At 37.2% G+C, this 27,047-nt stretch overlaps 1 protein-coding gene across 1 annotated transcript in view; it reads left to right on the forward strand.

Moving 5' to 3' along the window:
- rgs22 (regulator of G protein signaling 22) overlaps positions 1-25,886 on the forward strand; it is a 37,809-nt gene extending 11,923 nt beyond the window's left edge. Inside the window, exons 12-24 of the mRNA XM_030157536.1 lie at positions 768-962; positions 5,782-5,874; positions 7,519-7,706; positions 9,295-9,457; positions 14,793-14,957; positions 17,793-17,861; positions 19,717-19,875; positions 21,320-21,499; positions 22,598-22,777; positions 22,852-22,995; positions 23,260-23,359; positions 25,584-25,688; positions 25,775-25,886. Coding sequence (XP_030013396.1) covers positions 768-962; positions 5,782-5,874; positions 7,519-7,706; positions 9,295-9,457; positions 14,793-14,957; positions 17,793-17,861; positions 19,717-19,875; positions 21,320-21,499; positions 22,598-22,777; positions 22,852-22,995; positions 23,260-23,359; positions 25,584-25,688; positions 25,775-25,806 — 1,773 coding nt within the window. The 3' untranslated portion in view covers positions 25,807-25,886. The remainder of the gene's footprint in view (positions 1-767; positions 963-5,781; positions 5,875-7,518; positions 7,707-9,294; positions 9,458-14,792; positions 14,958-17,792; positions 17,862-19,716; positions 19,876-21,319; positions 21,500-22,597; positions 22,778-22,851; positions 22,996-23,259; positions 23,360-25,583; positions 25,689-25,774) is intronic.
- The last annotated feature ends 1,161 nt before the right edge of the window (positions 25,887-27,047 follow it).

The raw sequence follows: 27,047 nt of genomic DNA on the forward strand, positions 1-27,047 counted from the left end.
TGTGCAACATCAAACTAATTTCAAGACATAGCAAAATGCGCATTTATATAACGTCTTTTTGCCAATGGAAGACCAAGGTAGAGCTGACCTTAAACTTTAAATTAGAATTCTTTTTGCAGTACATTACAATATCCAGAAAGATAAAGAGGTCTCTTTGAAGAAGCCAGGAAAAATCATGAATCACCCTAAATTACATTTGCAGAGAAATAATGTTTAAGATGTATAAAAAAAACAACCAGTAATCGAATACAAAGTCATCAAAAAGCAATAAAGCAGAGATTGCCCGTGACATTTTCTCATCTCCTCTTATACACACACCTGGACTTGTTTGGGTTCTGTCTTGGCCGGCCAATCACGTACTCGTCATTGCCTCACTGCCCTTGCTAAGTGGAGAGACTTAAACACCCACAAAAACAAGTGAGTCAGACCCCCCCAGCTCTGCGCCAGTCCAGTCACCCTGATCCACCCTGTCTGGATTCAGCCGGACGAGGGCGGGGGGCAGAACAGTCCGGTCCAGAATACCTCACGGTGAAATCTATTTTCCCTCAGTTAACCTTTAGTTCACTAGAGGGATGACATTTAGATGGGCTTTCCGTGATTCGGTGGCCAAGAGGTTAAAATGACTGACATTTACGTGATGCGATGGCAGCGGTGATGAGATGTGAATACTGGGTGTGAGAACGACCCACAGATGGTGGTTGTGATGAGAAATGTGTCCGTAGTGAAGACATTTTTATGGTTTCTCTTCTCTTCTCTGATCCTCGCAGCTCCTTTACTCCACCTTTCTGTCCAGCTCTGCCCGGAGGAGCATCGGGGTGGATGAGGAGATCAGGAGGGAGGTGTATAACCGACTGGTGCCGGCCTTCGAGGAGCTGTTTGACGAGGCCGAGGATCACAGTCTGAACATCCTGCTGGAGCCCTGGACGCTGCTGATCAACGGGGACAAAGAGTCATTTCAGCAGGTAAACACTCCATTAGTGGGGCTCACCACCCCCATAAACACCTGTGCGTGTTTTAATAAAAGTCATGAATCTAACATCAGGTTTAACAGATTATCGGCTGCTCTTCAGTAGGTTGAGTAGGTTGTCCATGACCCCTGACCCCCGTTCACATGTCAGAGTGCCCTTGAGCAAAACACCGCGCTGCAAAAATCTAAATCTTACCAAGTGTTATTTTCCTCATTTCTAGTCAAAATATCTCATCACACTTAAAATAAGACATAATCACCTAAACTGTAACTTTTCAGTGAGATATAAGAATTTATTATTAGACAATAGATCTTGAAAATCTTATTTCAACAAATCTTACCAAGATAATTTTCACTTGTTCCATTGGCAGATTTTTTTGCTTGAATTAAGCAAAAAAATCTTGAATAAAGCAAAAAGAAAGCTGCCAATGGAACAAGTGAAAATGATCTTGGTAAGATTTCTTGAAATAAGATTTTCAAGATTTATTGTCTAAAAATAAGTTCTTATATCTCACTGAAAAGTTACTCTTTAGGTGATTATGTCTTATTTTACATGTGATGAGATATTTTGACTAGAAATGAGAAAAATACACTCAGTAAGATTTAGATTTTTGCAGTGTGAACCACAAGTTGCACTGCTGTGTGACTGTCTGTGTGAATTTAACACAGTGTAATGCCATTTTAATACCCTAAAGGTAGAATGGCATCATATAAGTGCAGGTTCATTTACCATTATCAGCCTGGACAGTTATTGGATGACATATTCAACATTTATTTACTTAATATTGGTATAATTTTTAAATCTAGTATCAGAATAAATGCTTTAAAATTATACTCCTATGGTGCAGCTGCAGCCACAGCACAATCTGAGTGGTTACAAAATAATTTTCCGTAGTCATTCTGTGAAATATTGTGATTTCAGTTTGAATTGATGTGAGTGGCTGTCAAGGAAAATGCACTTATTATTCATGTTGGATTGTATATTTTGATCAGCTGAAACATACAAACCTGAACTAGCATTTAAAAAAACATGCAAATAAATTTAAGTTAGCATATTTTACCCAGTATCTGGATCTGCTCAGTGTCATTAAATCCACATATCCAGACAACGGGGGTTATGTTCATTTTTTTTCCCACACTTCAGCAGATAACTCACGTTAAATCCCACTAAATCTGAACGCTTAAGTCATACCCTTTTACAGTTATATCATTGTTCATATTGCGATTGCATTTGAGTAATTGTGCAGCCTGTTACAAAACAGGCGTAATAGCTAAGATCAGAAAAGATGAAGAAAAAAAAAGTGACTTATTATGAAAAATTCAGAATGTTCTACTTCCATCTTCTCATATAAAATAAACAGCATATGAATATTTTTTTGTTTTTGCCTCTGGTGTGACAGTTAACAGAATATTTTAGGCTTTGAGGATGCTATATTGTTTTTTTTTTTTTGTTTGTTTTTTTTCTTTTTTTGGAAAACACTACTTACTGATCATTTGTCCATCAAATAGGTCAACTAGTCAAGAAAATAACTGACCAGTTCATCATCAGTGAAATCAATCTTTAGCTGTATCCTGATCTTGGTCTAATACTGTCACTGCTTTACTTCTGTCTGTTCTCTAAAACCCCTGTTGAGTTTTTATGACAGACGGCTCACTGACCACATTCCTAAATGATTATAAAATAGAACTTAAGTTTTATTTCACTTCAGTTTTAATCCAAATGCAATAATTCAGGGTCATATTCTTGATGCAAAGAGTTGCTCCTTGGACGGATATTTTTTTTTAGAATTATGGGCATCAAAGAATTTGTACTTAAAGTTAACAGTTGAGTTTTCACAAAGCACAAAAGGGTCTAATCAAGCAAAAGTGAACATCAACATGAACACATCATTTATAAAGATCTCTATTTTATGGAACTGTTATCCTTTTTAAAACACCACTTACACAGTACGGGAGAAGTTCTGAACCTTCTGCTAGGCTGCATTAAATTAACAAAAAGACATGCAAAAGACTGTCTCTTAGTTTATAAAATTTAAATTCGAAGTTTGTGAATTCATACACTGGTCACATTTAAAAAGACTATCTGTGAACTGTTACCGAGAAATTACTCTTTATTTGTAATTTACCTCATCATCAGGGACCACAACAAGTTGTAAATAATACTGTGTTAGTATGAAATACATAAAATAAGACATTGTGATTATATCTGGTTTGTTCTTTTAAAAAATAAGTCAATATTTGGGGTGATGCATACAATGGTAAAAAGTCGTCCCTGTGTTACTGTGGCAACCTGTCCACGTGTTACCACATTCTCATGTCAATAAAACAGAAACTTTTCAGTATTTTACTCCAAAATATATTTGCAGCATAGTTGAACATAATATGTAAAAGGTTTGATATCAATTTCTGTTGAGAACCGCATGTTTTGAATGTTTGTGTAAAGCTTAAAAAATTGATGTCCATTTCAAGTCCACGTTACTGAGCAGTAATTTTACAGTTTTCACCTAAAAATTTTATCTTCCTAAATTTTATCATATATAATGTTAAAGTGCTTATAAATACCTACTCAAATATGTGTAATACATGCATAAAAATTACTCTGATTACATGACAGAGGCCGTCGAACACCAAATGTGTCCACGTGTTACCGCTTGATCGGACCCAAAACTTAAACTGTTTGAAGAGAAAAAGATGCTGAGTTATTTTAGCTAAAAACTAAAATGAATTAATAATTTGGTTAACTAAATAATGAAATGAAAAAAGAAATATGAAAACTGAATAAACACTACAGCGAACATAAACCACACGGAGTTGCAAGTTAAATCAGATTTGTTTTCTTCCCACTGTTGATGGATTATGAATACGAAAACAATGTCTGCACAATATGAATTTGTTTAATAAATTAATGACCTTCTTTTATCCTATCTTTTTCATCTCAAGGGTTTTCTGTTAATACCTGAAAAATCTACACAATGACTTGGTTTTCTTCCTTTTGTGGCTTCCGTAGTCAAAGTTTCTGGGAGTTTTAAGGCTAAATTATGAGCTTTTCTCCGTGAGTCTGAATTTTAGGCCTTAAATACCAACAGAAAACACTCACCATCACCCTACATTGTTCTGCATTTGCAACAATAACGTCACCAAAGTGCAGTGGAATGTGAAATAAGTCTTATATTACATCCACGGTCTTAAAAAGAAATCCTGTATGATGGGGTTATGGGTTGTTGAAAACAATAAAAAAAAAACTAATCAACATTAAGTACATGTTTGAGGTTCTGCAAAGCTGTAGAACATTACAGGCAGAGTGTAATGTAGAGAAGGCTTGTGATGGACTGAGTGTCTATATAAGATTATATAACTCGCATATAATAAGTGTGGGCAGGAGTAGTAATATACTTTATGTCGATTGTAAAACAAATGATACGGTAACTCGTATACACAGGAAATAAAGGAAGGTATGATGTAAGACTGTTAGATCATGAAATAAATATGCATGAAACCAGTTTAAACCAAAAAAGTGTAATTTTCTCAGTAAAATGCCCTGGTGAAGTTAGTAAATAGTCCAACACAGCACTGGTGTGTGTCCAGAGAATGTATGATATCATTTAATAGAAGAGCATTGGCTGAACTGGGCTGAATGAAGTTAATCTGACTTGACGGAGTAGAGAGTTAATAAACAGCTGACATGTTAAAGTGAACATGAGGTCAGTGAAGCTCTACAGCTGCCACAGCAACTGACCCTGACCCCACAATACCTGAAATATCTACTAATTATTAGTTATTTTAATGCATATTGTAAAGATTAATCATAAGTATTAGAGTCAGGAGTTTGTGAAATTTGGTTTGTATGTTCAGTTCAGAAAATGTTATTTATCCCAAATGGATAATTTATTTTCAGCTTTCTCACATCCAACGATCAGTGAAGGAAACATTAAGAGACATATGGGCCCATCAAATCAATAAAAATCAATACATAAAATCCTCTAAAAGTAGTCAATTTCATCTAAGATTGATGGGGGCTGTGTTTAAGAGTTTAGTAGCAGAAAGAGTAGCGGATGTTTTGTTTATTTGTTTTGCTTGTGGGCACATTATTTTTGAATGTTTTATTTCAGACATATAAAAAAATACAATATAACCACCACCAAAAGCAAATTATCAGCATAGGACAACCAAAGCAATAAAAAATATATGTATACTATTATACAAAAGAAATACTTCATAAAATATTAGTGTTATTTACTTGAAGAAAGCACTTATTTAATCCCTCCTCTGTTTCTTTAAATCCTGTACTTACAATATTTCAAACTCCTGACATTTATCCAAGTTGAAAGTACGTAGTTCATCACCAGACAAATGACCATCCCACCAGAGGAGGAGAAAAAAAATAAAAATAGTTGTTACTTTTTTCCCCACACACCCAAAAAGTAAACCCACTTATATTCGCACATTTTAGTGTTTATAGAAAACCCATTGAACCAGCAGATAAAAGGTTAAAAGACTCTCAATAAAGGAATGATAAAACTCATCATAAACATTAGAAGAGCATAGTTTCTGTTTTAATTTACTTCTTTATTGGCCCCATTTGAACATCAGCTCAGTGTTTTCTTTAAATTTTAACTTTGACTCAAACATTGCACAAATATATTTGTTGGTGTCATCAATCTGAACCTCTTCATGGTGGATGGGTCTTGCTCTTGATGAGTCCTTATTTTGTCTGAAGTCAATTATCTATTCCTTTTCGACACATTAAGATCTAAGAAATGATTATCACACCATTGAATGAAAGCAGGTCTGACCACGATCTGATGTTGGTTCAGGTGCCGGTGCAGGAGGAGACACGACGAGTCGACAGTCAGGAGTACAGAGAACTACAAAGTCTGTATGAGGAATCAGAACGGCAGCTGAAACAGGTCAGTCCACATGACACACTGGGGCATGCAGGAATCACAATACTTTATTATAAGGGGGAAATTATTGTGTGTTGTAGTGTCCCCATTCAAGTATAATAAAAAAGTAGTAGGAAAGAAATTATCAGTACAACTAAAAGAAAATAAATAAATAGATAAATATATCTCAATATGATAATTAAAGAAATATACATTAAAAAATAAGTGAAACCATATACTATAACATTTTCTCTTATTTTTGTTCATATCCTCTACATTCTCTTATTTTATTTGTACCCACAGATTTGTAGGATTCCAAAATGTTTTCTTATTTTTTCTCCTCCAGGTAAGAGAACATTTTGCGAGTGATCGAGTGCATTTTACCAAGATAAGAGAAAAACATCCCAGCCTAGGATGGAACACGGAAACAAATAATACGACCTAATTCACATAATTTTATGTTTAAGAAGAAGTTCTATGATTGACCATTATTTGTGGCAGAAAAATATCTTTTTTTTCAATTGAAGTGGAGCGTCTGACTGAATACCTTTTTATCAGAAATAACAAAAACAAAAATAAACAAAAGGACATCTTTGGGGCACAGTGGAAATAAATATTTTCCACTTTAATATGTTGTTCCTCAAGATTTGTTTTTGTGATATTATCATATCCAGCTCATAGATAAATAAAATAAGGGGGGGTCCAAAAAGTCCTGAACATAATAAGCTTCATTCTTCATTCAAACCCTAATGAAGATGTCGTCCATATGTGTTAATCTTTGCCTTTTGTTTGACTAAAGCCTACACTCATAAATTGGTTTATATTTTTCACAGTGAAGTGGACTGCCATAGTTTTTCTTCTCTAAGAGAATCTGACAGGACTTACTGGATCCACCTTTTTTAGTACTTTTACCTGCAAAACTATAGTGCACCTGTCAGACATTATTTTTTTTATATCAAACCGCTTTCTTCTGATCTCTGTAACTACTCATCCCTCTGCTGACATTCACACATCACATATGTTTCCACTGCTGTGTTTTTTCTGTTCCTGTAATGCTAGTGCTGACACTACGAAAGCTCACGTTTCCTTTGATTTGATTTTAAAATATTTCAGTTTTGCTGCTGCTAAAGTTCTCCTTTTTTTAACTGACCTTTTGTGGTTCATCGCTGACATTACTGACCCAGAATCAGCAATTTGCACACGGCACTACACCTGCCCTTTTATGGTGTTTAGTGGGTGTCACATATGCTAATTGGCCACACCCATCCCATTTACAACCTAGTGTGATTCAACATTCATCACACCTGGGTAGGAGCAGATCTGGTAAGAATGTTTGGTGCATCTGTAATTTTTTCTCTTGACAAAAAATCAGAAATATAGTAGATATTTAAGAGAATGTTTCTGCATGAGGCCCACTGTGAGGATAAAGAACTAACCTAAATATATCTGCAAAAATAACCTCTATCCAATATGTGTGTATGTTCAATAACAGTGTTGGTGATGTCCTATGCCAGGGCCTTATTACTTCACATGAACATATAAGTTTTTATGAAGAATAGTGGCTTTAAAATGAAGGCAGAATATGGAAAAATCATACAGTTAAGTTTCACACCTTATTTTTCTCTTTGTCATCTGTTTCCCTCTCCATCCTCTTGTTTTTCCTGACAGATAGAACAGTACAGTGCTTTGCTGTTTCCTCCTGTTCCTCCCTCCACTCTGTTCTCCAAAGGCCCCCTGGCGTCGGGTTCTTGGTCCAATGTGTCGTCGCCGTACCAGGGATACCGTCTGGGATCATTACTCCGTCACCGGCATGAGATCGGACACTTTATGGCCTTTCTTCAGAACCAGGATGCCGGGTTAGTTGACTTTATCTGACTTTTGTAGCGCTTCTGAAAGTTGCATGAGGGTTCACTGTGCAACTGGAGACAGAGTCTGCATGTTTAGTTCTAATCATGGAACGATGTAACCTACAGGTGTCAAAAAGGGTTCAATCCGGTCCCTGGGATGAATTTATGAAATTGCACTGAAGATATTAACAGCCAAGGATGTCAGACTCATCTTAATTCAGGTTCCACATACAGACCAGTATGATCTCAAGTGGATCAAACCAGTAAAATCTATATCGTAATACTGGAAGGTCTCAGAGTATGTGTGTGTGCGTGTGTGTATCTGCAGAGTTCTGAGAAATTGAGACGTTTTAAACCAGCCAATTTGGTACCTACAGTTGAGGGATACTCCCATTTCCAAATTAAATATCTCAGCACGTTGATGGGACCAATATTTCTAGAGATATTAGTCATTTTGGAATACAGTAGCCTTACGAACAACTTAAAACAGGAACGACACATGTACTAACTTCAGTCCCACAGGTCAACACACTAGTGGTTTCATAATAACCTATAAATAACAACAACTACAATTTTTTTTCTTTGATTTATTGTTAAAAAGTAAAATTATATGAAAATATTCACATATATCAACTATCATTTCACAAAAAATGGGAATAAGATGAACAAATATGAACAACCTGAAATGTCTTAATAGAAGGAAGTGTAATTTTATCAGTATTTTGCCCGTTACTAAATGTGTAAAATTGCACATGTGTAAATGATAAATTGAGACATAATATTGTTAAAATTGCATTTATTCTTCTTAAGACATTTCAGGTTGTTCATGTTATTCCCATTTTAAGGAAACTTTGTAGACCAGTGTTTTTCAACCGTGGGGTCGCCTGGAATTCAAAAGGGTTTTCCTGAATTTTCTAGTAATTGATAAAAATAAAAAACTCAGTAATAAAAAATACATGGCGAGTTGAGAGAGACAATCCCAATCCATAAAAGACATGACAAACTCTGAAATTGCAGCACTGTGGTTCTGTTTATCTTTCAAATGTTCATTGTGGTCGGTTTCAGATGCTGCAGCTCTTTCATAATTCATAGTTTGAGTTCTCGTTTGTTCAGTATTAATTGTCAGCCTTGTAAATCCAAGCTGGACTGACTGTACATATCCTGACCAAGGAAAATCAAATTCTCTTTGTGCAGTAATCTACACCTGGCTTTACTGCCTCTGTCCATAATAATATACATTATATAGACTAAATGTCTAAAATTAACCTTTATTTGCAACATAGTAGAGTGAACTATTACATGATAAAAAAACAAATTAATTTTAGCAAAAAAAAAAAGTCTGTTTTGAATGTCTGGGGTCACCAGAAATTTGTGATGTTAAAATGGGGTCACGAGCCAAAAAAGGTTGGGAACCACTGTTGTAGATGTAAACATTTTCATAATGTAATTTTATTTTTTTCACTGTTATTTGACCGGTCCAACAACCCTTGAGTTCATATTAGCCTGAATGTGGAACTGAACTAGAATGAGTTTTACACCCCTGATATAACCTATATCTCATGTACAGGTGTTGATGAGAATGTGTTCTTGTGCTCAGCGTCCATCTGGCGTGCTGGCTGGATTTGGAGCAGTACCGGAGGACTCCTCAGAGGGATAAAAGTGTCAGACAGGAGAGATCCACTCACATCTCAACTAAATACCTCAACAGGAACTACTTCTTTGGCCCTGACAGCCCAGCCTCCATCGAACAACAGAATGATGTATGTACATTTTATGAACGTATGATGTATGCACGAGTTATGGGAGCACAGGAATATAATTCTTATGATGAATATCAGTTTTCTGGCTTTCAGACTGCAGAGTAAAGTGGCTGAAATGCTCATATGTGACTCAGATCTGCGTTTTACAAAACACAAATCATGTGGATGCTGATATTTCAGTTCTCATTCCGCATCAGTTCATAGAGAGGTTTAATTCCGTACAGTACCATGGGATCTTCATTTTGCAATCAATAGTGAGAGACAAGTAATTTATCCCAAAGTGAATTATTCCATCATTTACACACGTGTTTGTTGATTTAAAAGACAATTTTACAAATCAATAAAATTTCAGTTTACTGTAAAACTGGTGAAGTATAAGACTGTGAAAATACACACCTGAAAGTCATTGAGGTGATGCTGTTGTAATTTCTCTCCACAAACTGTTCAGATCCGTTTCAGCTTCAATGTGGCCAAACATACGGTAGTTTTAAGCGCTTTCAATGCTTTTATCACCAAACTTTTGACCTCTTGAAGGATGACGTGAAAAACGTTGAGGTAACAGTATTGTTTTACAGCAGATTATACCCTGGATATATTATGGCCTAGACCAATTTATACTGTAGTGGGGACTTGCTAGTCTTAAACTTGAAGTTTCAGGATGTTATGACTTTTATTACAAACAGTCAAATTAATTGAACATTATGTTACAATTGCTTTGTAATGTTTTGTTTTTAAAGTGCTTTTACTTTAATGTGTGAATACTGCTGAGAAGTGTGGTAGTAATGTTTAATCTTTGTGGAAGTCTAACATTTTTACAGATTGAAGTTTTTCTGGGTGAAGTAATTAAAGTAATTTTTTAGTTTTAAGATTTAACTGGGGTAGCTTTCTCATTAACTTACCTGACAAAGTTGAACCCCCAATGAACAGTTGAAAAATTAAGTAATTCTCATATTAGATTAGACTTTATTGATCCAACAACAGGGAAATTCAATGGTCAAGGCAGCAAGAAAAAGTATGCATGCAAAAAAAAAAAAAAAAATTACAATAATAGTAATGAGAACTATACAGACTATATACAGGGTGGGGAAGCAAAATTTACAATATTTTGAGGCAGGGATTGAAAGACAGTGTATGACCAATTAGTTTATTGAAAGTCATGAGAATTTATTTGCCACAAGAAAATTGACATAATAGAAAATGTTTTTATTCTATGTGTCCTCCTTCTTTCTCAATAACTGCCTTCACACGCTTCCTGGAACTTGTGCAAGTGTTCCTCAAATATTCGGGTGACAACTTCTCCCATTCTTCTTTAATAGTATCTTCCAGACTTTCTGGTAATAGTTTTGGTCATAGTCATTCTCTTCTTTCCATTATAAACAGTCTTTATGGACACTCCAACTATTTTTGAAATCTCCTTTGGTGTGACGAGTGCATTCAGCAAATCACACACTCTTTGACGTTTGCTTTCCTGATTACTCATATGGGCAAAAGTTTCTGAAAAGGTATGGATAATAGTGTTAGGTATGATTATGACATCAACATATGTTTGGTTTCAAAACAATTGACGTAGTGCCTGCTGAGAAAAAACAACTAAATGTTCATTGTAAATTTTGCTTCCCCACCCTGTATATATTTACAACGTTTTATGTGTATCACTCAACACTACTGATATCATGGGGGTATAATCTGGCCTATAGTATAATATATCCAGGGTATGGTAAATGGTCGATACATATATAGCGCTTTTCCACACTTTTATGGTGCCTAAAGTGCTTTACAAAGCCTCACATTCACCCATTCATGCACACACTCATACACCAGTAGGGCATAATCTGTTCTGGGCTCCTTTAACCCAATGTATAGTCCGGGGGGGTACAGTATACTTCGGCCTGTTACACCAGGTATCATCAGGTGAAGGTGTGGTACATCCAGTATGTGTCACCAGTTCATCACAGACACCAGTATCTGATTTAAAAACAATAACACAGGGTTCCCACAGGGTCTTTAAAAGTCTTGAAATTACAAATCTGCCTTTAATACCTTAAAAAAGTCTTTAAAAGGTATTAAATTTGATATGGTAGGTCTTAAGTTATGTTGCCATGAACTTGTTCGCTGTATTGTGTTTAAATGTGTCCAAGCTGTAAAGAAAGTAACGTTGGTCTAAGTTCCACCCGTTCCAAGATGACAATTTCTATTGAAATTAGGAACCAATTATTGCTAACTGTGCAGCTCCCCCATGAGAAATGACTCGGAAAAGTAGGAATGAAGGTGTTGGAGTAAATAAATTAATTCCCCTTATTTCTAGGAGTGACATATTTTTGCCAGTATTCCATCCATTATCCACCGCTTATCTGGGGCCAGGTCGTGGGGGTGACAGTCTAAGCAGGGATGCCCAGACTTCCCTCTCCCTAGACACCTCCACCAGCTCTTCCAGGAGGACCCTGAGGCGTTCCCAGGCCAGCCGAGAGACATAGTCTCTCCAACGTGTCCTGGGTCTTCCCTGAGGTCTCCTCCCGGTGGGACATGCCCGGAACACCTCCTCAGGGAGGTGTCCAGGAGGCATCCGAAACAAATGCCCGAGCCATTTTTGCCAGTAAGGCTGTGAAATAGGCATTAAATTCTGTTCTAAGTTGTCCTAAAAAGTCTTAAATTTAACTTGTAGAAACCTGTAGGAACTCTGTAATAATAATGTGAACGGCTAAATAAATTCGATCTGAGCTATAGATCAGATCCAGCTCTGAGGCTTTCAGTGTGAACGTATCTTTAGACCTTTAGACCGACAGCAGAACCACACCGGCCATGACTGGACCGCCCATAGATGGGATGTTAAACTCCAGTCGAGTCTCAACGTCCCAGTTCCAGAAACAGAGGCTGCTGTGGCTCTCACACTATTTCCCAAATCCCTGCTTTTTTTGGCTTCCTGCAGAGCTGACGCTGACGGCTCTGACAGCGGGACGGCCGATCAGAGGACATGGTTAAAATTAAAATGTGAAGAAGGAGGCGAGTTTGGTTTGAGCCCATTAGATGAAGACCAGCTCCAGTAACAGTGACAGTGGCGTGATGTCTCTGCTGACATTTATAGTCTGAGATTAGGTTTCTGGATTCTAGGATTACTGCACGAAAGTGTATAGTCAGAATGAGTAGATGGAACACTTACACATTATAAATACTGTTTTACGCAAGATAATACAAGATAGTCTATCATTAAGTTTTGACTTTTTATTTTTAATTTTACTTTAATTTTTACTTTCTAAAAACATTTAGGTTTGGTTTGGCTTTTATTGTTCAAACAACTTCTCTGACAAAACTGCTGGTTGGATTCATTTCAAATTTTTTATGTAGCTTTCTTGGGACCATGTCTTCAAAGTTTGTCCACAGCTTTGGTACATGTAGATTTTTGAATTTTTGACGCATTTTTGAAATATTAAACATTTGCCTTTACTTATAATGGTCCATATTTTGATTTTTTTTATGACATGGAAATGGTTAGAGATATCAGTATAGTTAGTATTGATCACTGATAGAAGTCATATATGGAGTTTGATTTAATTAGTTGAGTTCTCCTCCAGTGAAAGTACCACCCACTTCTATAGGCAGATTGATCTCCTGCATCCAGACCACAGGACTCAAACGTAGAGACAACCTGACAACCTCACAAATTCAGCTTGTTATTGATGCTTGATAGAACATGACACTGAGATACAGAGACAATGGTCCTACTTTTCTACTCACGACGTGACGGACTGTCAGTGTTTTTCAACCTTGGGGTTGCCTGAAATTCAAATTGGGTCGCCTGAAATTTCAAGTAGAATAGAAGAGAAGAGAATAGAATGCCTTTATTGTCATTATACATTTGTACAACAAAATTAAGAGACAACTCTCTTTTGGTGCGTAGTGCAAAACAGTTTAAAAAAAAGTGTCATTATATATACAGAATAAAAACAAGCATGCCAACCAACCAAGAAGCAGTAGAGATAAATATATATTGCAATTGATAAAAATAAAAAAAATTACAAATAGACTGGAAGAGGACTTTGAGAGCGAAGACCTCCACCAAGGCAGATCAGTCCCCCCCAGTCATTTGTTACTTGTGGCAGTATCAACATTTCCTGCAAATATCATCCAAATCCTCCCCCCTGATCACCACCAAAATTTAGCCATTTGTTCCTTGTGCCAGTATCAACATTTCCTGAAAATTTCATCCAAATCTGCCCATAACTTTTTGAGTTATCTTACAAACAAACAAACAAACCCTGATGAAAACATATCCTGTGTCCTTCCTAGGCGGAGGTAAAATGATTCAATATATATTTCATTAAAATTAAAACACCACACACTTTTCCTGTTAAAAATCAAGTTCAAATAAGATGCAGGATATAATATCGGAGAGGGCATATCTTGATTGACCTGATCACGTGACCGCATGCGTTACTACACTTCAATCTGTCCTGACACAGTCGCAGTCAGAAAACTGGACCGAACACAGAATAGAAAAATCTTTTCTGCCTCCGTCCATACACTACTGTACAATATACATTACATGGTCTAAATGTTGTCTAAAATTAACATTTATTTGCCACACAGTATAGCGAACTATTACACGATCAAAAACAAATAAATTTTAGCAAAAAAAAAAAAAAAAGTCTCAGTTTTGAATATTTGTGATGTTAAAATGGGGTCACGAACCAAAAAAAGGTTGGGAACCACTGGACTAAACACCATGACCCTCTGATTCTGTTCAGTGCTCTGGTTGACACGGTTGATTAAACGGTCGTGCTCATAAATCCACCAAACCGATGATTATAAGTGTGCATTTGGACACAGATGCCAGTTCTAGTGTTCATAGCTCTACGTCGGCCCTCTCTCTTCCCAGCGTTGGTTCTCGTCTGCGTGAGCGTTGTAGAGAGGCTGACAGCTTTACTGCTTTGGCCCTTCACTCCTTCAATCAGTCAGTCATCCAGGCCCAGATTGGCCTCCTTTCATCTGCTCACTCCTGCTCCAGTGCCACGACTGGTTCTCATTTCTGAAGCCGAAGTGTGTATGTGAGCACGCATGCAAAGAGATATAAAGGAGATATAAATATGGAGACACGGCCAGATCGATGTATAAAGACAGAAAGCAGACAGGGGAGATGAAGAGAACAGAGGGGTTGTGGGAATGATGCAGGACACAGCGGGAGGCCGGAGCGTTCAGGCGGTTCTCCCACTGTGGGTTGATTTTCTCAGAGATCGTTCTTCATGTGGTTTTTATAGAAATCTACACACGTACATATTGAACACATGAACACACACGTGACCGTCTTCTTATGTTGTTTTTTTTTTAAATGTGATTTCAGATTCTGCGCTTGGCCGGTGGGATGGAGCGTCTGAAGTTACAGTGTCTGTCAAACCCCGTCGTCATGGAGATCCAGGACGTCGTCAGGACTCACATCGAGGAAACATGGCTGCCTCAGTTCCTGTCGACGGAGGAGTTCATAGAACGGCAGAGCCACAAGCCAAAGGTCTGACACCGGAAACCTGAACACAGTCATTTTCTTCAGAGGGTGATAAAGGATTGGACTGATCATAATCTAACGCACATGCAGCAGGATAATTACATTCATTACATAACCCATCTGTGAATTATTTTAATTACAGTCTAGTTTCCAATATAGGCCTAAAACATGGATATTAAACATACCAAACACCAAAGGAAACGGTATGATAGTATTTCCTATAATCATGTAAAGGTCATGCTTGATTAAGATATAAACTACAAACACCTTTTTGGCCACAGTTGTGATTATTGGATTTCAAGAAACGCTCATGTTTCACAGACATACCTTTACTATTACCACACATGTAAAGTTCTGTCTGTTATGATCCAGATTGTAGCGGACAGTCGCTTTTCATCAGGACAAGGACATAACACGCACCTGGTTCTTCTCATTTACGCAAAGCAGACGTCTAACTTTAATTACAAAGTTAATTTGAGTATTTACATTTATATTATGAAGGTCTTAGCGTTCCTTGATGTGTTTTAACCGTTTAAGACCTAGAACTATTTTTGTGGCAGCATCCACATTAAGTTTTCTCTACAACTAAACTGTTCTATGTGAAATAATTACCATTTCTTAAAATAAACATAACTGATCATGTTCATTAAAACTCAGCGTAAATTCAAAGGTTATTAAATAAAAACAGAAAACTGAGGGAAAACTGAGTTTTGAGAATGTATCTTTAGCTGAACAGAAAAAACAAGTGCCTACAATAACTGTCATTTCAGATTCATCAGATCTGATGACCATGACAGGTTGACAAAAGCATTTTTACCTCAGTTATTTATATGGATTGATAGGATTTGTGGTTCAGAATGTATGAAACATTTTAGATCAGTGGATGTTCGTCGGTGACTGTTTAGATCTTAGAGGGTTAAACTGTTTGCTGTAGATTTTAAGTCGGTACAGGTGGAGACAAAACTTCTTACAGTTTTCTACATTGAAAACAAAGTTTTGTATTCTGCTCCAGGGTCGAGGTAATATCTTAAAGTTGTAATGCCACTGGGGGTGACTCAAAAATCCCTGTCTCCCATTGGCCTACATTGAACTTTATACTAAAAATACCAAACCAGGAGTCATTCTGGTCACATGTATTTTGCTTGGAGCCTCTAATAAGCGTTTAGTCGATCTTTAACATAGATCTCAGGTTGAATAGAAACGTTGCACTATGTAGTTTATGGGTAATAAGGCATTTATAAGATGCTTATTAACATTATTTTGTGTTAATATTTCTAAATTTTTGTGAAAATGACAGCATAATCAACATGTTTATTGTTAGATTATAAGACATTTATGAGCAGTTTAAAAGGCTTAGGTGTCTTAAGAATGTGTCTTAAAGGAGGATATTTAGCTGCTTTTTTTTAAATGGAATTATGCATTTTCAAACATTTCCCTGTGGTCTACATAAACTGTAAATGCTATGTTTGGGTCTGAATTCTTCATTAAATCAACTCCACAGGTCCATCTTCAACCCTATTTCTGAGTAATGACACCAGAAAGGTGGTTTTGAGCGCTGGCCCTTTAAATGCAAATGACCCCACCCCCTCCAGGTTTTTAGCTTTGAAGAACATTTCAGGTAATCGGCTCGAAGTTTTGGACATATTTTCAGTTTTTACTACAGACGCTGCTGCTGACAAACAATTATGGCGTACTCGGAGAAATGTTTGTCGGAAGTCTTGACTTTATATGTGCAAATGTCGTGACTTAACTAGTTATAAAATGTAACAAATTAAGCAGGAATTAAAACAGGAGAAATCAACTACATTTTTGCCAAAATGAATGTAAAGATAGCTTTGCAGCACCTGGGGTTCAAATTCAAACTTTTTGAACTATTAGGGTCCAAATACACAAATAAATGAACCAAAGACTAATAAAAGTGGGGTTAGATAAATATGAGCCCTTTAACAGATGCTTATTAACATTGTGTTAGTAAATCTAAATGTTAATTATGGCATCAAAAACAGTCTTAAGTTTCATAGAACTGTTAAAACACACCTGTTGACTCATTATTCAACTTCTATTAAGCCAATTTGTTGCTTTATTAATAATATTATACATAACTTTGCATTAAGAGCTGTTAACTGGGGTTTTTACAGCTACATTCTTTAATTTTTGTTACACCCCATGTAAATATATAGATGTATCTGGATCATGTATCATGGATCTATGTATTTCTACTTACATGTTAAATATGGAGAAATGATGTGTAGATGTTTGTGTCTAGAAAAATATGGACATTGATGTAAAATCTCTAAGAGCCATGTTAACAAAACCCCATACTTGACTGACAGTTTTAGTATGAGGGTGATGGCTTTCATTCATTCACTCATTCATTAACCTGGACAGTGTTTATCATGCATAATAGTTGCTGTGCCATGTGAGAAACCACTAAACGCTGTCAGCGTCCAGCCGTTCTCTCAGGTTTCCTCATCAGGTGGTAATAAAAAAACCACAGATTCCGCTGCTCGGCCTCATTATGTTATCAAGTGAACCATGTTTGGTCACAGATCCTCTCATTAAGTAATGAGAAGTCGGCGCAGTTTAACATTACGCAGCGGAGAGGAGCTGAGTGGAAAACATGGTTAAGAGTTGAAGTGAAGGTTGAGATGCAGATGACCTCAGTGAAGTGGAGAACAGCATGAGAAGAGGAAACTGGCTGAGGAGAGGTGAAAGGTACCGAGTCCTCAGAGTTCCAGTTACAGCAGAAAGCGTCCAGAGGTGTTGAGTGACGGCGCTAATCCTTCTTTCCTCAGTTTCTGACTCCTGACCTGAACGTGTGTGTGTTTGTTTGCGTTCCAGCCCGCAGCATCGCACCGACACTCGCAGCACGTCCACCGGCGACGTACGACGAGGAGGGAAGCCTGGAAGGTAAGTGCGACTCCCCTGCAGGCACACGGAGGTCTGGACTGGACAGGAATAAGGCATCTCCTGGCCCCGGAGCATGTGTGATTTAGTTCATGACTTGGATTCGAGCACTGGCTTTGTCAAACACCATTCTGGCCTCGTGGTTAGTTTTCCCAAATTGGATCCAGGATAAACAAGATTAAAGCATCAGCATCACTAACCTTCCTTTAATAGTCTTTGGAGTGTGTTCCGTTCCCGTCCTCTCGGCGCGGATAGAAAACATGAACCGTTCACATTAAGCGGGATGATTACAGGAAGGAGTTTTCATACATGATTGTGACGATCATCATCTGTGTGATCATTATCTCATCACTGGCAGAGCAGCAGCTTTTATGGAAAAAAGGATCATTATCTCAGCTTTTAGGTCGCTGATCATCGTTACCGCTGTCTAGATTCTATTGTCCTTAAAACAGGTTCTGCAGGGTAAAGTGAAGACTTTTTAATGAATGTAATTTAAGATCTATTACGTGCTGCGCTTTGGTGATTCTCCCAGTGTGAGGAAGGAGAAGAGATGGTTTTAGACGATGAATTCTGCCACTGTGATGGAAAAAATATTGGACTTAATGTCTGAAAATGACAAGAACCTTCCCAAAATAGTCAGTCATTAGAGATACAAGGAATTATTTGGGTAGTTTCTTTGTATTTTAGTAAAATCTCTCAATGTTTTGAGATGATAACTTCATATTTTCACAGTATTTTTGTTCAGTATGTGTCATTACTGTCAGCTGATGCATGAGGAGTGTCAGTAAAACTTCAGGTACATACAAGAAAAAGGATGTATTAACTAACAGCAAAATAAATATGATTTGGTTGAAGATATCAACTTCATATTTTGTACATATATTTATACAGGCATGCTGTTTCCAGTGATACAGTTGTTTTTATGGTAGATCTAAAGATAAAAGTTCTTTGTCATTCTGCATATACATAACCAATTTAATTTTTTTTTTATTTTATTTTTTTTTATATTTTTATTGAAAAGTATGGCACAACAAAGACAAACTCAACAATTCAGGCTGTACAAATCTGACAGAAAAATATAATAGTCACTGTCCTGTCAAAAAAAAAACAACAAAAAAACCCCTGAATTCAGAGCCATACTTTGCATTTTTCTTTTTTTTTTTTGAACAAGGTGTACAAGAACCAAACCTACAATGAAAATAAGAAAAAGAATTAAAAAAAAAAAAAATTACCCCGAAAACCAAAAGTAAGATCACATATGTACAGGAAAGAAAATTCTGTAGTAAAACGGATATGTGTTCATTTATTTATTCATTTTCTGAACCTGCAGTTGGGATAGCTCCATGCAAAGAATATATACATATATATAAATACATAACCAATTTAATCTGTGTATCAATCAGACCCAGTATCTTAAAATATCATTAAAACAACTGGTGCCAGGCACAACAAACCCCGCCTCTCACACGTAGTAAACACCAGATTTGTCTGGTGTTTACTTCGACTAATGACGTTATTTTCTGAAAGTATGAAACAAATCAGACACAATCATGTGGAGGCGTCCTGTGAGTTCACACGCTGAAATACAAACTCATCATTTATTGTCATTTTTGCACGTGTTGTCTTTTTAACCTGGTCCCAGAATCTGTAGAAAACAATGATTTTGACAAAGTTCTCTCATTTTTTCAGATTTTAAGTCATAATTTTTCCTTGACAGACCAGTGGCTTTAAGTTCAGGTTTTAAATCCAGAGCTGTCACAAGTGCATTTATGACACTTTAAGTGAAAAAAAATCACATGATTGGACCGTAGAGTTTTTAACAAGCTGTAAAAATGTCGTCTATCATGTGTCTCCGCAGACCAACGGTTTGTGGATGAGTTCGTCCAAAGAAATCCTCCTGTTTCGGCGGATCCTCCTGAATCCCGTCACCTGTCTGCAGTTCCAGTACTTTGTGTCCCTGAAGGGGGATTTTCTGGAGAATGACCTGCTGTTCTGGCTGGAAGTGCAGAGATACAAGGTACGACCAACAAAAACATACATGTTCTCATGTGCTGTCGAATCACAACGAATCTGAGGCTAATTTACATTTTGTCATTTATCATCATGTGGTACAAACTATGACTCTTACAGTAATTTAAAGTATTTAGAGGGTAATTACTGTTGCAGATACTGAAGTAAAGAGGACTCTGAATTATTATCACTATTATTTTTTTTTTACTTTATTTTTAGTGTTTGAATTCTGTACAATACAAACATAAGGGACATTTGGGATACACTGACCATAAAAAACCTTTGCGACTATCAATTGGTTTTAGTGATGTGACACTGAAATGAAAATTGTCCATTTCTTCCATTTATCATGACACTGCTCTGCTTGAGTCCTCAGTCTGTGGGTCAGAATCTCCATCTCAAATATTCCATTCACAATTTGTAGCCAGTCGTTAGTTGCAGGTGTTTCTAATCAGCATCTTTTTTTGGTAATAGTCTTTTTACAGGCTGCTAATAGTATTTTAAACAAATATCTATCACTTTTGATTACATTATTACCAATAATATATCGGAAATACATCACCAAACATGTTTTAGGGATTACATAACCCAATATCGTAACAATTGTTGAATATACATGATCCCAAAATGATGCAAGTGAGTCTAAATTAATTTTATATAGGACACAAATGCAGAAAATCCAAGCTGAACAAGTTTGGTTGAAAATTAATTCACAATTTGGATCAATATTTTAATTTACCTCGTAAACTGCTTCATGTGTTATGTGACAGGACACACAAACAAGATAAATTTAATGTTTGTTTGCAACATCTTTACTTTTACCCATAAATTTAAAATTGTGTTTCTGGGAATGGATGCATTATCACAAAATATAATAACTGGTCCATTTCTGATATTTTCTCACACACTCTCTGGAACAGACTTTAATAATTGTTGAAATCAGATTGGATCTCCCCTTTTATTGGGTGTAAAATTTGGAATATGAGTCGATATGAGCCATGTGTTTTCTCCAACTTTGATCTTATCTTGACTTAGGGCTGGGTAACATATCGAATGAATTCGATTAATCAAGGTTTTACTTTGTGAAAATGGTGAAAAAAGGTTAAATTGAAAACTTATTTCTTCTCTGGAGATCTTTCAGCTCAACAAAAATTCCAACTGGAACTTGTTTGAGTATTTATCTGTCGTTTGTGTCTTCAGTTCATGAAACCGGAAATTAATCGATTAAGATCATAAATTGTCCGTAACATTGAAAACCACCAACATTTAATTTCTTTGTTAAACTTTCCCAGGTTCACAGTTAATTCTACCCCTCAACAAACATCCTAATCTTGGTCTTTTCACCTCTGAAATACAGTGATCTATAAAATATTACAGCATCCGCGGTGCCTTTAATAAACTGTAGTTAAGTCAGTGTTACTTTAATTCTTCCTTCTCTTCTGCATTTGCAGGACCTGTGTCATTCCCACAGCGATGAAGCCACCATCCAGAGGAAGATCTCCACCATCATCAGCTGTTTCATCAACTCATCGATGCCCCCCAGTTTACAGATCGACATCCCCCCCGAACAGGCCCAGCACATCCTGGAAAACCGACACAAGCTCGGCCCGTACATCTTCAGAGAGGCTCAGGTCGGTACGAGTCCATCATAATAGTGAAGGTGTTTCATTCGGTTATGTTGCTTATGTTGCAACTTTGGCGCTTAAAGGGTTAAATCGTATGATAATTTATTATTCATCTTTTCATCTCCCATCCATTCTCATCACCTCTGTTTGCTCACTGTGGTTTCGTACACACAGACTTTACCATTATGAAAACAGACCATAGCTCCAGAAAGTTTCCAAATCATTACCACCTCCCACCAGTAGATGGCGGACATGTGCCCCTTCAATCCTAACACCATTTCAGAGCATGTTTCTGTTCAAAGTGAAGAAGAACATCCAGTTTAAAGGCGTGGTCCTGAGCTGGTTTAGTGAGTAAAGTTTATTTAGTTTTAGTTTGGGTAGATAAGGACAGATTTGTCTACACTGCTGTTTGGATGAAAAGCTACTAAAACGTACGGCATTTTACTTTCTACTAACATTTAAGTTCATTTATTTTAAGGATAAGATGACAAAAAAACAAACACAAAGAAAACTTCCATGTAAATATATTCAAAGTTCAATTTTACTAAAAGTTACACAATTCAATATGGCCACCATCCTGTGATGTCATATGCAAATTAGATGAGTAAGTTTACTCCCATCATAAACTTTGGATCATAACCGATATTTTTGTCATTTACAGTATTACTTTATGTCTAACCACTTAAAAGACACAGGTTTTTGAAATCTTGATATCAAAGTGTTATATTTTCTAAAAAAACAAAGAGTAAACTCCTCCGCCTGAAAGGTTAGTTTTGGATCAACATTTTGGTTTATTTGCTGTAAACGATAAATGTCCAGTTTGTTTTCGTTTGATAGCTTAAAGTTCATATTGCATCACATCCAGCATTTTCATCACTTACGTTTTCCAAGTAAACTTTTGTTATTTCTACCTTTGGGGCCTCTTGCCTCAAATGATAAGTTGTGGTTTTGTGTTGTGAATCATGGATCATTTAATTGAGTCACTATTTTTCATTTCACATCTGTTTTCATGGCTTTTATTTTTCATTTTTTGTGCACTTTCTTCCGTTCCATTTCCATCGGTTAATTCCCCGTTTGCTGCCTGTGCACCTGTCCTCTTTACAGATGTCAGTTTTCAATGAGTTGCTGAAGTTTTGGCCCGAGTTTGAAGAACTCCGAAGCAGCGTCCAAGAGGAGCAACTCCTGCCTTTACTGGAGGAGAAACGAGGGAAACACAGAGCCAGACTGAGGAGACAGAGGAGAAAAGAGGAAGAGGAGGATGAAGAGAACGAGAGGAGAGCCCGGGTGAGGAATCTGTCGAAGTCAGTGAAAGAAAAATCGAATCTAAAGCCAAATCCGAGACGTATATTTCTGTACAGGAAGAGCTGGAGACGCAGGAGATCAGTTTTCGAGACAAGGAGGAGGTGGATGATGATGATGACGAAGACGAGGCCGAGGAGAGGAGCCTCGACAGAAGGCCATCGATGACGCAGAGCAGACTGCTGTTCTCTCCCACCGAGGCGGTAAGCAGTTTATAACAAACATCACAGAGGTGGAACCGAACATGTCTTTGTGTAACGTGTATCACACAAAACGAAGCCAAAAGCAAATTAAACCTTGATTTCCACCGATAACGATCTGAAAGAACAACATATTAAAGTACAAACCGCAGCCGTGAAGATAAACCCAGGCCTCGTCACGCTACAAAGCAGAAACACGATCCTCTAATTGAACCGTTTTTCTAATCACGTTGGATTTGACTGGATTTCTGGACCTGTTCCCCCCAGTTGTCGTGGTCCTACTCCAAATACATGGCAGCTCTGAAGAGGGAGGAGGTGCTGCTGAAGAGACAGAGTCAGATGGACGCCTCCTTCTCCACAACATCAGGTACAAAACACACACACACACACTGAAAACACACACCTCCTCCGTCTCCCAGGGCTCAAACCTCCGATTCCAGCGACTCTGACGTCTCTGCTACTAGTCAGCCTTAAACGCAGGAAACCATAACAGTGAAATTACATTTAGTCATTCCCACGGTGAAATCCAAGCTAAATTTACTACCTGCCAGTGGAAGCTAAAGCGCCGTCAACCCCCCCCCCCCCCACCACCACCACCACCACCACCACCACACACACACACACACACACGTCAAAACTGTCTCATTACATCGAACCATGGCCAAAACAGCCACTTAAGCCTGTCCATTAAGTGTCAATGTTCTGTGTAGGAGCGAGTGCGAGCCCACACTGGCGTGGATCCGTAAATGGAGCGTGATGCGAACGCAGGACTTAGGACTTAGAAGACGAGTGGAAATGAAGCAGAGTGCAAATAGTGTTTTAATGGGATAGTTCAGAGGAGGATGGGAGCTGGAAACACAGATGGAGGTCATCGCTGAGGCTTCACGGTAGAAAGAAGCTCTGGGAATGTACGAGTTCGACAAACAGAGGCGTTTAAAAAGAGCTGAGAGGTTTGTGCGGACGACGTAAACATCTCTACGGTGCACGAGGACCTAAAACACCTGTGGAAAAGCTCAGGTTTAGGTGGTTTATGTGTAGAATGTCGGAATAGATAAGTACGGCTTCTGATCAAACAGACATTTGAAAGTGAGGAAAAAAAAAAATCAGGTTTTAGCAGACTGACCTCATGAAATCACGTTGTATGTCACACCAGTTCTTATGACATTTGGCGTTGCTATACGTACGCATTTTCATCCTTTCACGTTATTCAACACCATTTGATCACGTGTCAATTTCAGCCAAAATCTCCGGTTTACATATCTAAAACCCCTAACCGCTAATCGCGTGGTATTTGACGCAGCGTGAACATACATGTGGAAAGCTTATAATGTGTACAGGTAACACACCAAGTAAAAGTGGCGTGTATATTTACACAATTCATGATATTGAGTTTGGTTTCAGTGGTGGGCGGAGCCTGGAACTGATGCAAACAAAGTCACAACAGACAGGACTGAGTTAAAAACATGTCAGGAGCAATTTTTGTAAGTTACTCTAGAAACACAAACCAAAACTTTAGGAGCACACAGTATAATCCACCAAAGAGGGCTATTGATGAGTACACTATATGGACAAAAGTATGTGGACATGTTGCATTCAGGTGTATCTTTTCTAAGAGGGGGCTGGGATACAAAACAATAATGACAAATGTCATAGTTTTATATTGGGAGAAATATCATTGCATCGGATAGTTTTGTTTTAATTCTCGTGCTTCCAAAATCCCTGAGATGGTTTTACTTAATTTCTCACATTTTTAAAAAATCCATGGCTATGATTTTAAATGTTCTACTTCTAAATTTCTAAAATATCTTTTCATGCTCTGACTGTAAATGATCATTTTCTACCACAACTAACCATCTACTTCAGGGGTGTCAAACATGCGGCCCAGGGGCCAAATGTGGCCCGCCAAAGGGTCCAGTTCGGCCCCTGGGATGTTTTTGCCAAGTGCAAAAATTCCAGTCTTGAACTGAATTAAGCAAAAAAAAAAAAAAAAAATTTAGCTTGAATTAAGAAAAAAATTTTGAAGTAAAAAAAAAAATCTTCAATTAAGTAAAAAAAATCTTCAATTAAGCCAAAAACACTCTCAAATTTAGCAAAACATCTTGAATTAAGCCAAAAAAAAATCTCAAATTAAGGAAAAAAAAATCATGAATTAAGCCAAAAAAATCTTCAGTTAAGTAAAAAAAAAAAAAATCTTGAATTATCATTGAAATGATGTCATTATTTATAGGTTATTATGTTATTATTTTTCTGGTCCGGCCCACTGCAGATCAAATTTAGGTGAATATGGCCCCTGAACTAAAATGAGTTTGACACCCCTGATCTACTTTATTCACATCTCACCTAAAAAGAAAAATCTCCCATTAAACTTTAAGGAAATACGGGCATTTATATCAAATCAGTGAACAGGAGAGCTGTAGCCATGTGTCCCATTACTTTTGTCCACGTAGTTTATAAACATCAATCATATTGTTTTGTATCCCAGACTCCTGTTAGAAAAGAAACACCTGATCGTGTCCCAATACTTTTGTCCATTTGGTGTATCTACAGTAGTGCTGATTAAACTCCTCACGTCCTGTGTCGTCTCTGTGCAGATTCGTCGTCGTTCTGCAGCGTCGGGTCAGCTGACCTCAAACCCGGCGGCCACAGGCAGACGTCTCTTCGCTCCAGAGCCGACAGTAAACGCAACAGATACAGCAGTAAGTCTAAACACAACACTGGTTATTCTGTCTTTATTATACGGAATGTGATGAGACTTTCTTGTTTTTTGTTTTTTTCTCTGCAGGGACTGGGGTGAGAGCCTGTAACATAAAATGAAACCGCCATCACTGGAGCATGATGGGAGAAAACTCAGCACCAAACCACAAATGAAGGATGGAGAGGTTTCAGGTTGGATTTACACGTTACATGTATGAATATTTATTTTTATTTTTTTTTTAATAATTCTTCATCTAACACTGGGTTACAAAAAAATGTTTTTTGCAAGTTGTCTAGGTTTTTTCAACTGAATTAGGACCATTTTGCACCGCGAAATCCAAAAATGACATCTGTTTTTCCTCAATCAGGTCAGGTTTTTTTGCTAATTTGATTTTGAAAAATTTGATCTTCTCACAAAATATAATAATTAATACCAAAATAAGATTGGTAAGAACACTTTATGAAACTTGTGACTTGATTCCTGTTAGGTACAATGGTGTATTCACCGCAGATGTAGCAGAATACGTCAGGCTTATTTTTGCAAGATCTTCTAGTCGAAGCCATTTCATTCACCTGTAATATTAAAAAAAACAATCATAAATTGGCAAAAGTAAAATCTTCAGAACTTGTTTATTGCAAGAAAGATGAAAGAATTTTGTATCATATGATGTGAAAATGCCCATAAATGTAAGCAAAAATGTTAAAAAGCCAATATGTAGCATAGTTTAGAAAGTTGACCTGATTGAGCAAAATTAATGTGATTTTTGGATTCAGCACACCAAAATTATCCTAAATCAGCTCAAAAAACTGAAACAATAAATTTACTGTTGACCAGTGTAATATTTGCCAACATTGAACACAGTGACACAATACTAGTTTGAATACTTTTATTAAAATGCTTCTCTATTAATATATTATCCATTTACATTAAATCATACAACAATAGAAAAGGCAACAATAACGTTTGCATCATAAGGGGTTGGCAACAGCGTAGGGTTACAAACAACAGTGTTATAGAGAAACAAATGTTACATCGTCTATAAAAAAATTTTGGTTGACAGCTGGTACATCGAGCGTTCATCAACACCTACTGAATATTGCACTTAACGTTGGCATGAGACAAAAAAAAAAAAATGTAAACACTAAGAGCTCAGAGAAACCCGACGCAAAGTGTCACGACAACAAGGAGGTTTCAGGGGTTCGGGTTATTCATAGTGGGTTGGTTTTAAAAATGTACCGGTGTTTAGGCCAGTTTGTGTTGTTGTTAAACCCTGGTCCGTTTGTTTCCAGAGGGAATCATTTCAACGTAACGCACAACAATGGATTAGCTGATAACAGAAGCTTCATTCGTGTAAAACCAG

The sequence above is a fragment of the Sphaeramia orbicularis genome, chromosome 16, assembly GCF_902148855.1.
Source record: "Sphaeramia orbicularis chromosome 16, fSphaOr1.1, whole genome shotgun sequence".
Taxonomy (NCBI): Eukaryota; Metazoa; Chordata; class Actinopteri; order Kurtiformes; family Apogonidae; genus Sphaeramia; species Sphaeramia orbicularis.